Source organism: Pseudorca crassidens, chromosome 21, assembly GCF_039906515.1.
Source record: "Pseudorca crassidens isolate mPseCra1 chromosome 21, mPseCra1.hap1, whole genome shotgun sequence".
NCBI classification, from domain to species: Eukaryota; Metazoa; Chordata; class Mammalia; order Artiodactyla; family Delphinidae; genus Pseudorca; species Pseudorca crassidens.
The window spans coordinates 16,832,956-16,846,398 of NC_090316.1; the positions used below are offsets into that span (position 1 = coordinate 16,832,956).

General features: G+C 40.4%; 1 protein-coding gene and 1 long non-coding RNA gene across 2 annotated transcripts in view; one reads left to right on the forward strand and one right to left on the reverse strand.

Annotated features, from left to right (window-relative positions):
• The window catches only part of LOC137216110 (uncharacterized), a 74,809-nt gene that overhangs the window by 55,006 nt on the left and 6,360 nt on the right, over positions 1-13,443 (forward strand). The gene's annotated exons all lie outside the window — the stretch shown is intronic.
• The window catches only part of LONRF1 (LON peptidase N-terminal domain and ring finger 1), a 45,779-nt gene that overhangs the window by 10,424 nt on the left and 21,912 nt on the right, over positions 1-13,443 (reverse strand). Inside the window, exons 8-11 of the mRNA XM_067721952.1 lie at positions 11,080-11,201; positions 8,534-8,692; positions 8,258-8,420; positions 2,067-2,219 (exon numbers count right to left, since the gene is read on the reverse strand). Of these exons, the coding sequence (XP_067578053.1) occupies positions 2,067-2,219; positions 8,258-8,420; positions 8,534-8,692; positions 11,080-11,201 (597 nt within the window). The remainder of the gene's footprint in view (positions 1-2,066; positions 2,220-8,257; positions 8,421-8,533; positions 8,693-11,079; positions 11,202-13,443) is intronic.

Consider the following 13,443-nt stretch of genomic DNA (forward strand, 5'->3'; position numbering starts at 1 on the left):
CCTGTCTGCTGTTTTGATTGGGTAATTTCCATTATTCTATATTGCAGATCACTTATTCTTTCCTCATTATTCATTCTGCTATCATTGCCTTTAGCTCAGCTTTCATCTCTGCAAATGAATTTTTTAATTTTTCTTGGCTCTTCCTTCCAGTTTCTTTTAACAGTAATCTGCATTTCTGTCGATAGCCTTTCTTAATTCCTTCAGTATTTTCATTACCTCCCTTTTTGAACTCGGTATCTATTATTAGACTGAAGAGGTCTGTTTCATTGCTCTTGGTCTTTTAACTGGGAGTGGTCTCTGTGTCTTCACTTTACTTGTCTCTTACTCTGTCAGTTTAGGAGAAGCAATTATGTACTGTGGTCTTGGCGGGCTGTTACATGCGGGAGCGTCCCTACGTAGCTTGCGTCAGTTTAGGAGAAGCAATTACGTACTGTGGTCTTGGCGGGCTGTTACACGCGGGAGCGTCCCTACGTAGCTTGCGTCAGTTTAGGAGGAGCAATTACGTACTGTGGTCTTGGCGGGCTGTTACACGCGGGAGCGTCCCTACGTAGTTTGCGTCAGTTTAGGAGGAGCAATTACGTACTGTGGTCTTGGCGGGCTGTTACACGCGGGAGCGTCCCTACGTAGCTTGCGTGGGTTTAACAATTTTTTGGCGTGAGGGCTGTTCTTGGTTTGGATGCCTGTTGCCCCTTTCCTCGGCGTGTGCTGGCCGTTGTCCCCTGGATTGGGGTGTGCGGTGCGTGGCTTATGTACGCTGCCAGGGAGGAGGGGGCAGCAGTTGGCACGTGGTTGTGGGACCCTCAGCAGTGGTCTGCACCTGCCTCTGGAGTCCGAGATGGCAGCTGCAGCTTGCACCCGCCCCTGGAGCTCAGGCAGGCAGTGCCCCGTTGCCTGAGAGTGCGTGCTCGGAGACGGAAGCTCCTACGGCAGTCCTGACCCTCTCCTTGCACACCCCGAACAATGGCACCTTGCCTCTCTGGCAGTCCCAGGTTTCTTCCTGTATTCCCTCGGTCGTGGGGCCCTACACCCTACCCCCTCAGGCTGTCTCCACACAGCCAACCACAGCCCTCCCCCAGCGTCTGACCTCTGAAGCCTGAGCCTCGCCCCCTCCTGCCCCAGCGGACAAGTGTCTCAGGTTGGTGAGTGCTTGGTGGCACCGACCATCTGTGCAGGTCTCTCTCTGCTTTGCCCTCTGAAAACTGGTTGTTGTGCTCTTCTCCGTGTCTCTGAAGCTCTCCCTCTGTCCCAGCTGATCTCCCCACCAGTGAGGGGACTTCCCAGTGTCCGGAAACCTTTCCTCTTTCAAAGTTCCCTCCCAGGGGCGCAGGTCCCATCCCAATTCCTTTCTCTTTTTTTCTTTTGTCCTACCCAGTTTTGTGTAGATTTTTTGTGTAGATTTTCTTGCCCTTTTGGAAGTCTGAGGTCTTCTGCCAGCATCCAGTAGATGTTCTGTGATAATCGTTCCACATGTAGATGTAACTGTGATGTATTTGTGGGAGAAGGTGAGCTCCACGTCCTACTCCTCTGCCATCTTGATCCTATCTCCCATGTCCCATTTTTAATTCCTTATCCCTCCTTCTGGAAAATCCTCAGCTGGGGGCTTTCTCCTCCTGCACTTGCTCCTATATGCATCTCAGCTGACACTGTTTCCATCCTCTTCCTATATAAGATGCAGTGGATACCCCTGTGCTAGAGAATATGGTCACAAATCTAAAGACAGGACAAAGGAGATGTGCAAAACTAAAGATGAAGAAACTTAAAAAATCTACCAATTTCGGGACTTCCCTGGTGGTGCAGTGGTTAAGAATCTGCCTGCCAGTGCAGGGGACACAGGTTCAAGCCCTGGTCCAGGAAGATCCCACAGGCTGCAGAGCAACTAAGCCCGTGCACCACAACCAAGAGTAGCCCCTGCTCCCGGCAACTAGAGAAAGCCCGCCTACAGCAACAGAGACCCAACTCAGCCAAAAATAAATAAATAAATAAATTTATAACAACAAAAAAAAATCTACCAACTTGGGTTTACACAAAAAGTGAGACTTTTGGAAACAATATCAAAGCCATCATACCTGGAGGTTTTCCTCCCTCCCGGGCATTGATCCAAAGTGCTGAAGAATTTGGCTTCGAAATCTGTCTCTTAAATTCTGAAACCAGCTGCAGGCTTGGGAGTAGACCAAATCGTGAAGCTGTCGGAGGTTCTCTATCTCCTCTTCATTCTCAACCTAGAAATACAACAGTCAGTAAGGTGTCTGTGTCTAATCTTCCCATCCATCCCTACAGAAATGGAAAAAAAAACCATAAAAAAATAGGGAATACCTATTTCAGTGCTGGATCAGAGTATTATTCTTATGCAGTAAACACCATACATTTCTGCCTCACAGAGTGCCAATGGGCCAGACTAAGAAAGACAGCAAGCCTTGACCTCCCAGCATAGCTGACCTAGCCTTGCTGAGTTAGCAGTCTTGCTGAGTTAGCAGTGCGACACTGCAGAACCCAACTAACAGCCCCTAACTGGGAGGGGTAAGATGGAGAGTTAGTTCTCAGATAAAGGTCTACAGGGACTGGGAATTCATCTTTATGGATCAACAGCCTTTGAAAGCAGTAGAACAAAAAAACCAGGAATACAGTTGCTACAATGAAAGGGAAGATTGGGGGAGATTTAAGGTGCCACAGCAAAAGCAGTAATAGGACAGAGGGAAAGCATAATTACACCTTTAACCAGGGAACTGGGTCAAAACAAAAACTGCAACAAATAACTTAGCATATAAAGCCAGAATTTCAAAAGAGAGACAATACATTATACACTCATTATACAATGATGAACTGCTGCTGCTGTAAAGGCCCAAGGCCGTGGCTACCTCCATCCCCTGTGTATGCCCTCTGGACTACTGGCTCATCAAACTGCAAATATAAAATTAAATGCATCAGCCTTCCAGCCTAAGATCCAGAAGAGTAGTCTCATAAAACACAGGTGGGAAGATGGAACATTAACTCATCCATCTCATATTGATTAACACTCATATCCCACTCACTCCATGCCAGAGAGCACTATATTTCACATACATTAACGCACTGAACAAATACCAGGCCTGAGTCAGCCTTTCCTACTTCAAGAGTGACTCAATAAAAAACAACAATGGGACTCTGAAAATATCCTGATGTATAAAAGGTAAGACTTATATATAGCACAGAGGCTTCCCCGGTGGTGCAGTGGTTGAGAGTCTGCCTGCCAGTGTGAGGGACATGGGTTTGAGCCCTGCTCCGGGAGGATCCCACATGCTGCAGAGCAACTAGGCCCATGCACCACAACTACTGAGTCCGCGTGCTGCGACTAATGAAGCCTGTGTGCCTGTGCTCTGCAGCAAGAGGAGCCACCGCAGTGAGAAGCCTGTGCACCACGCCCCTGCTCGCCGCAACTAGACAAAGCCCGTGCGCAGCAACAAAGACCTAACGCAGCCAAAAATAAAATAAATAAAAAGACTATAGCACACAAGAGACAAAAGAACATACTTCTTATTTTTGAAGGATTTGAAATGAAAAAGAAAACCAAAGTTGTTCACAACAATGTGAACGTGCTTAATGCCACTGAACTGCATATGTAAAAATGGTTAAAATGGTAAATTTTATGTCATGTATATTTTACCACATGAAAAATTTTAAAAGAAAGGTAGAAGAGCCATATGATTCAAGCATTCTGGTCTTGGAATTGGCTATCCAAGGTTCAGTCCTCTGCTAACACACATTGGTCTTGATATGAGCAATAAACTTGTGGGGCTGGGATCAAGATGGTGAAGTAGTAGGATGTGAAGCTCACCTTCTCCCTCAAATACATCAAAAATCTACATATGGAATGAGTACACGTGGAATGATTCTCCCAGAATATCTACTGAACACTGGCAGAAGACCTCAGACTGCTGAAAGGGCAAGAAGATCACCATGTAACAAGGTAGGAAAAAAAGAAGACAGAAAAAAAAAAAAAATGAGAAAGGAATCAGGACAGGACCCGTGTCCCTGGGAGGGAGCTGGGAAAGAAGAAAGGTTCCTAGACCCTGGGGAAGCCCCTTCACCGGCAGGGAGATTGACCAGGACAGTAGGGAGCTTCAGAACCTTGGAGAACACAGCAGCTGGTTTGTGGCAGCCAGAGTGGAGAGAGGACAGATGGTCAGTGCTGCCACTGTGGGCTCCCCAGCCTGAGATGTGTGTCAGCCAGGGCTGGGTGCTGGTACTCGGGCTTCAGAGATCAGACCCAGCAAGAGGACTGGGGTTGGCTGTGTGGAAACAGCCTGGGGGTGGTAGCTAGAATCTGGTGCAACCGCAACTGAGAGTGTATGAGGAGGAAACCTGGGCCGCCTTAGAGGGGGTGCTTTGTTTGGGGGGTGCTCAAGGGGAGGGGTGGGACCTGCCATTGTAGCCTTTTTCCTGTGTGTGCGCTCGCAGAGGGCAGGATACTACCCGCATGTGCTTGAGACTCTGTCACAAGTTGCCACTGCCTCCCTCCTCCCAGACGCCAGGAGTGGGTGCAAGCCACCTCCTGCCTCCCCTCCCAGGGCCAGGCACCAGTGACTGCATCTGCACAACCCCTATCAAGGGGATAACAGTTGGCACACACTGAGGAAAGAGGTGACAGGCATATGACAACCCTCGCACCAAATATATTAAACCCACACACACTACACAGGGACACCCCACATATAAATAGCCCTCCCAGACCACAGTAGATAATTGTTTCTCCTAAACTCACAAAGTAAGAGAAATATAAGTAAATTAAGAAGCAGAGGAACCACACTCCCAGTTAAAAGACCAAGACAATTCCCCTGAAAGTACAATGAAGTTGACCTCTTCATTCTAACAGACACCGAGTTCAGAAAGGAGGTAATGAAAATATGGAAGGAATTAAGAAAGGCTATTGACAAAAATGCAGATTACTGTAAAAAGGAGCTAGAAACTGTAAGAGAGAAACAAAGAAAAATTAGAAAACTCATTTGCAGAGACAAAAGCTGAGCTAAAAGGCAATGAATAGCAGAATGAATAATGAAGAAAAAGTAAGTGATTTGCAAGATAGAATAATGGAAATTATCCAATCAGAAAAGCAGACAGGAAGCCAAATGAAAAAAAAAAGAAAGCAATATAAGAGAGCTGTGGGATAATATAAAGACAGTGTGGTACTGGCACTGGAACAGAGTAGAGCCCAGAAATAAACCCACACACCTACAGTCAATTAATCTTCAATAAAGGAAGCAAGAACATACAATGGGAAAAAACAGTCTCTTCAGCAAGGGGTGTTGGGAAAGTTGGACAGCTGCATGTAAATCAGTGAAGTTAGAACACACCCTCACACCATGCACAAAAATAAACTCAAAATGGCTTAAAGACTTAAACATAAGACATGACACCGTAAAACTCCTAGAAGAGAACATAGGCAAAACATTCTCTGACACAAGTTGTACCAATGTTTTCTTACCAAGGCAATAGAAATAAAAGCAAAAATAAACAGATGGGACCTAATTAAACTTGTAAGGTTTTGCACAGCAAAGGAAACCATAAACAAAACAAAAAGACAACCTACAGAATGGGAGAAAATATTTGCAAACAATGTGACCAACACAGGCTTAATTTCCAAAATATATAAGCAGCTCATACAACTCAACAACAAGAAAACAAGTAACCCCACTGAAAAATGGGAGAAGACCTAATTAGACATTTCTCCAAAGAAGAAATACAGATAGCCAAGAGACACGTGAAAAGTTGCTCAGCGTCACTAACTATCAGAGAAATGCAAATCAAAACTACAATGAGGTACCACCTCACACAGGTCAGAATGGCCCGTGTAGACCATTAAAAAGTCTACAACTAACAAATGCTGGGCAGGATGTGGAGAAAGGGAACCCTCCAGTACTGCTGGAGGGAGTGTAAGTTGGTGCAGCCATATGGAAAACAGTATGGAGGTTCCTCAGAAAACTAAAAATAGAATTACCATATGATCCAGCAATCCCACTCCTGGGTATATATCCAGAGAACACCATAATTTGAAAAGATACATGCAACCCCTATGTTCTTAGCAACACTATTCACAGTAGCCAAGACATGGAAACAAATGTCCGTGGACAGAGGAATATGGATAAAGAAGATGTGGTACATATACACAATGGAATAATACTCTGCCATAAAAAAGAATGAAATAACCGCAACTTAGATGCAACTAGAGATTATCATACTAATGTGGAATCTAAAACATGACACAAATGAACCTATCTACAAAACAAACACAATCACAGACATAACAGACTGGTGGTTGGGTTGCCAAGGGGGAAGGGGCAGGGAGAGGGATGGAGTGGGAAGTTGGGGTTAGCAGATGTAAGCTTTTATATATAGCATGGATAAACAACAAGGCCCTACTGTATAGCACAGAGAACTATACTCAATATCCTATGATAAACCATAATGGAAAAGAATATTAAAAAAACAATGTCTACATATGTATAACTGAATCACTTTGCTGTACAACGGAAGTTAACAACACTGTAAATCAACTATACTTCAATAAAAAAAATTTGATCCAAAAACAAAAACCCCCAACAAATAAACTTGTGACTTGTTAAGAACTATTACCAAAAAAAAGTATCTGCTTTCTACCTTTACAAAATTCAAGGGACCAAACCGTGAACTCTAGTAAACAGGGAATGATAAAAATAAAAGTCTGAGTTAGAAAAAGGAGCTAAGAAGTAGGCAGAAGTTTTAAAGGCAAGCTTTTGAAGTTAAGGAATTTCATTGCAATAACAATTTAAAATGTCATCAGAGGTCACAGAAATCAGAATTACTACACCAAGGGAAAAAACAACTTTGATATAAAAAACAAAATTTGAGAAGCTTTTCCAGAATGAACAAGAAATCATTATATAGAAGAAGAAAAATTATTAGACAAGACCACAATGACATAGAGAATTCAATTTTCTAAACATCAAATCCATATTTGATATGCTAATTTACTGTCATATATTTATATATAGTCATAAGTTTAGCCACATACTCAAGGAATTTTATCAGCAAATCCAATATATGAAGATGTAAATTTACATAAAACTAAAATAAGGTTATTAGTTTTACAAAGAACATCACCTTTTAGCAAATGATTCCATTAGCCAAATATTACTAAGGCACAGACTATCAGTCAACTCAAAATTCCAACTCATACTCTTGGCTCACTGCACAAAGCAGAGTTTCCCCATAACATCTTTATAATAAGATAGGACAGGTAATAGCAGATTAATCAAGTTTATCAGCAGAGAAGCACTATGATATAATGATAAAACATAGCACTTGGAGCCAGAGAGCTGGTTTTAAATTATTTTTTTACACTACCTACAGGATCTTTGGCAAATTCATACTCCTGAATTCTTTCATCTGCTAGCTATCTCATAGCGTTTTGAAAATTTAATGAGCCACTGTTTGTAGAAATGCCTAATGCCAACACTGAATAAGTGCTGACTGAGATGAAGGGCTCAAACAGATCAATGAACAAGTGAGAGTGTAAGATCTATGTTTTTCTAATGCCCTTCCAAAGGAAGTTGCCTTTCATTTGATATTTACAGTACCACAAATCATTTTTCTGGTACCTAAACGAACTGCAGATGGTAGAGTAGGTACTGGAAGTACCAAAAGGGCAGCATTAACCCTATCCAAGAAAATTTTCACAGTAACCCTCCACAGGTAAGATACCACCACCAATTATATGGACAGTGCTTTATCTGTGCTGCCCTAAAGTTAGACACAGTTGGGTGCTGTGTTCAGTTTTAGGGTATCTTAGGCATATCTTAATATAGAACAATTCTTCAGGGATTTTATGTGTTTACCTTTACATCAAAGTTCAATCTACTGATGATTACATCAGCTTTGACTACTAATAAATTCAGTTTAAAAGGGTAGGAATTAGCAGGTTTCATAACTTACATGGATTGGAAGTTCAATTGAATCCACTGCTATTGTTAAGCAATTACCATGCAAATACATACATTCTAGGCACTGTGCTGGCTGTCAAGCCAGTAGAAATGAACAGTATATCTAGGTGCTGGTCTCCCAAGTTCTCTTGGAACTCAGGATGGTTAAGAGCAAGATGAAAAGGTAACTTGGAGCTAATCTGTATAAGTATTGTTGAGGGTCTCTGACAGGAAGAACTGGTTAATGTTCCTATCAGCCTTTACGCGTGTACAATGCCTAGGACACAGTATACCAGAGCATGCTGAAAAAGAATAGTTTTTCATACCTTCACATCTTCCAGATATTCAATGTCTGCAGTGCAGTATCCATCTTTCATCCCTCTTTTTAAAACCCTAAACCGCTTTCCTCCAACTGTGTCAACCACAGACCTTCCATCAGGCAAGAAATGGACATTTCTGATTTGTAACATACAACCATAATCTGCAAAACTAAAGGAAAAACTCCAATTAACATCAAAGGTCAAGCAACAAACATGCAAGTTCTCAGCAATATTCAAAGAAAATTCCAGAAATCAATAAAAATATTTACATAAAAAGCATACCCATTTTGTGTATCGCTGACACACATCCCAAACTGTTTAGTTCCAGTCTGTATACTTCTTCGAATCATCAATCTGTATCTTGGCTCAAATACATGAAGAGGGCAAGGCACAGTGGGGTAGGCCATAGTGCAAACGAATATCGGAACATTCTTGGTCAAGCTGAAGAAGAAAAAAGTTTCATTATTATATATCAGGACAAACAACAAAAATGAGTGAAGCCTGCAACAGTAATAAATAATAGGCAAATTCACTCTAAAATCAGGTGATTTTTATTCTTGGTAAGAAAAGGAATCAGCATCCTTTTCATTTAAGCTCATATTGATACAATATTAATCCTAAAAATATGTTGGTGATCCTCTTACAAGTAAATTTGAATTTGATATACGAAGTTATCATACAGAGCTAAGTATCTTTATGAATCACAAAGCAATTGATTATAATTACTGTTTTATATTAAAATCTGTTTAAAATATTTCTAACATGACAGAGTATACTCTCACTCTTAGATAATAAGAAAACATGAGGTCCCACAAAAAAAGCAAATCGTTCAAAATTTTTAGGCATTAAAATATTTTCATACTAACAAAACCAGGTAATTCAATGAGATAACATTTCTTCCAGATAATTAAAATGACAACACTGTTATTGCCATATTGGCAAGAAATGTGAAGGATAAAGGCAGTGCACAGCTTTGGCAAGGGTGTGGGAAAACTGGCAGCGTGAACAGCACAGCCATGCTGAAGAAGAATCTGGCCATATGCATCAAATGCTTTCAGAAAGATTCGTATCCTTTGAACCAAAAGGCTCACTTTTTTCCTGCAAGTACTATAAGAATGTTCAACATAGCACTGTGTATAGTAGCCAAAACCTAGAAGCAAAAAGAGAAGGCCAGTAAAATAAATTATGACGTAACCATAAAATGATACTATGTTTAAATGTTCAGATTAACAAGAAAAGGAAGTTACAGAAATGATAGGATTAAAATGATCCCATCTTTGTTTAAAATGTATTCATATACATTAAGATCGGGAAGGATATATGCCGAAATGCCAATGATGATTACGTTCGGGTTACAGATTATGGCTCCCCCCCCCACTAATATTTTCTAGTCTTTCTTCAAAAAGACCACAAATTACTTAAGTAAAGGCAGTATTTAATACACACGTTTAACATACCAGTCCTAGTTCCTCTACTTTTAAAACTGTATATTCTACCACCATTGAGCACTCTTATGAACATAAAAATGGGGGGGGGGGAGCCAGTATACCTCTTAATTAGCAAAACTTGTAAGTACCAGGGGATGAGCTACCCCTTAAAAGAATAGCCCTGTTAGTACACAGCAAGATTCCCTCACATCACTACTCTTTCTGTCATCCATGGATTTCACTCTTCTGTGAGGGGTCTGGTCCTCTCACCATGTTTTAGTATTTCAAAAATACATCTGAAGCATTCTTATATCCCAGCTTTCTGCAGTGTTGGTCAAAAAGGCTTATAATCCTCACATCAGAATATTTTCTATCATAAAATCACACAATAAAATATCAGTTCCATGAGGAGACAAATCAATATCAACTTCTACAAACAAAAGATTAGAAACCTTTCTTCTGTTGAAGGCCACTAGCCCAATGAAGACATCTGGTAGACAGATATTGAAAAAGAAAATCTGCAAGCACAATTATTTTTTTCTTAGAAAGTTAGAAATATAAAATGTTTAATCTGTATTTTTAAAAAGTAGAAACAGCATATAAAAATTACAATTTTGCTCTTTAGTGTCCAGTTAAAAGTAAGTGGGAAAAAAAGAGTTAAGAAATTAGAAACCCATGAAAGAAACTTGGACACTCAAGAAGAGACTGGTGAAAAGACATGAGGGGAAGAGAAAGGAAAAAGAAATGTAGAAGAAAGAAAGCTATACAGAGCAACAAAACCATGTCCAACCTACCCAGCCCCAATTGGCTTTTATGTGCTCTTACTAGTGGTACCACTGAATCCCAAAGTTACCACCAGGTTTTTCACCTTGCTGATACTAAGTCATTTCTGCTAACAGTCAATAGCTTCATTAACTGAGAATTTAGCCCCTAAGTCACCCCTTTCAATTTCAGTCTCAGGCCTCAAGGTCCCACCCCCTTCAAACCTCTGATTGGCTAACCCTCCTGCCAATCCAGGCCATCTATCCTCCACCTTCCCCCTGCACCACCATGATTGATGCCTGAGGGATGCAGTTCCCAGCAACCACCTCACCCCTCTCCATTCCCGATTGATTCCAGGGCTGATGTCACTGGAGGAAACCCCTCCTCCACCTAAAACACTGCTTCAGTGCAAAGAGCTGAGTCAGTCACTCCCAACAGAACATCTAGAAGTTACCAAATGAACTTTTAAAAACTTTTGTCGAGGACAGGGGAAGCTGGCCACTATTTGTTTAAAATATGCCTTTGACTACACTGGGTTGAACTAAAGACAGAACCCAGCTTGCTATGAGGCTTCTCCTTACTATTTCAAAGGGTAGTAGTCCGTAATTTGATTGTTAATTTTTCTGAGAAGAAACTTACTGTGAGAGTTCAGCAGTTTCTTCATCATATATTTTTTTTCTCTCAGACAGTTCATCAGGCAGATACTTCACTATTAAATCTTCCAACAGCTGTGTGACACAGTACCTCCTATCTGCTAGATACTGAAAAACAATATTATTTTACATTCCAGTGCTTTTCTTCCTACAGTATAAAACAGGCAAAACAGTTTAACTTGATATAGTAAAGCCTTTATTACATATTTATACAGTCAGTTCTGAATTAATTTAATTAGTGAGGGGGACCATTACAATGGATGGTGCTAAACAGGTAAACCTGCCTGAGGCTTAACTCAAGAGCATTAAAGACACATACTTGCAACGTGAACCAAGTTCTGTATATAAGACCCTTGTCTTGCTATGATCATACACCTTTATTAGCAGCAGTCAGCGCTGCCCTGCCATCTCCCACACCAAAGGCCAAGTTCCATCTCACAGTGCATGAGTATCTGAAACTACCATTTGAATTGAGAAACAAAAATAAGATAAGGAATGAAGAAAATGATGCATTTATTTGCCTTATTTAAGAAAAGCAAAACTACTCCTTTTTTGTCCCCCATTTCAGTGGCAGAGCTTCCAGGTAATTTTTCTTTCAGATTTTCCTTCCATTGTCATCCCACTATGACTAATGATCTCCTTATCAAGAGGCTGCTTTTCCTACGTGAGCCACCCTCTGTATAAAATGGTCCATTTGTGCCACTCCCTTAATACTCTGAACACTGCCACCCTCATGCATTTTTGTGTTATTCTCTCTTCCAACTGCCAAAAGCCATCTGACTATCCTTCAGGGTCTGGCTCCAATTCTACCTTTTGCATAAAGTGTTCCTTAGTTATTTTTTTGTCTCCCAAGAGTCCGTTACTTAACCCTTTACCATATAAAAGGCAGTTACCATACCCTGCACTATATTACATGGACAGGGATACATTATATCTCTGTAACTAAACTAAGAACTGCATAGGGCCAGGGACCAGGTCAGTGTGTGTGCAGGATTTTGGACCAAAAAAAAAAAAAAAACCAGAAAAGCCCAATACCAATTTATAATAAAAGTAATGAGGAAAAACTCCTGGGAGACAATCACAAGATAAAGAGAAGCCAGCACCTTTTTCTCTGTAGATCCAGCAAAAAGTTTTGTCATTATCCGATGAAGTACAGAGCAGGAAATATGAATGGTGGGGAAATGGGTTACAGTAGTGGTTTTTACGGTTTAGCGTGAACCAGGGCTTGTTAAAATGCAGACTGCTGAGCCCCACCCCAGGGTTTCTGATTTAGTGGCTCTGGGGTAGGGTCTGAGAATCTGTATTTCTAACAAGTTCCCAGGGGATAGTTTATTATAAAATTAATCAAATGACAGATACTATAAAAGCAGTTTCATTACCGTTTTCTATTAAGATGTTTCAAAATTTAAGACTCATGTATTAAATTTGGGAAATACAGCCTCTCTTACAGTACTGGTAAGAATCTATTTTTGTACATTACTCGGGACCTAGGCAATTTGGCAATTGGTTTTAATAAGAGTCTTATAAATATACGGCCTTTGATCCAGTAATTCTCCTCCCAAGAATTTACCCTAAGGAGAGAGTCAAAGACACAAACCACAGTGTCAAAAGACACAAACCACAGTATGCTACAACAAAACCAAACAACTTACATACCAACAACAGGAAAATGTTACACACCGGACTAGTATACTGCTACAAAAACCATGTCTTTAAAATGTATTCAGATGAAAAAATGAGCAAAATGAAATGACAAGTAGGAGAAGTAGAAAACTGGAGAGCATGTCAATTTTATCCTTGTAAATATATATATTTAGACTTTACCAATTATATTATACAGGGTGTCTTCAGGTCAGGACAAAGGATAAAGTTATTTTTAAACAGTATGTTATGTTTTTAAATAATATCCTTATTTTGTTTTCCTTAAAACTGAGAGAACTCTAAATTTAAAGCAATGCATCTAAATGTTAATCTGAAAAAAAGCATAATAAATATATGAGTGTATCTAAAAACTCTGGAAAACCAGGAAAGACAGCATGTTTAGAGTACTTCAACTGAAAACACTGAGTATACTAGTTGAAATAACTAACAGACTCTTTAAGAAGGAAGTTTTTTTACCTTATGTTTCCTGACTTGAACATTGTTTATGTGGTTTTCTGTTTTACTACATGTAGGCTTGCTATGCTATAACAATACATACATGCCATATGATATCTGTACAGAGCTATGTTTTCTGTATAGGAAATAACTATTTTCCATAGCAAAATGGTTTTATCAATTTTTTAATTCATATTTGGAAGACACTTCTTTTCTTCAAACAATCCAGGGACAGAATCACTCTCCCTGATCA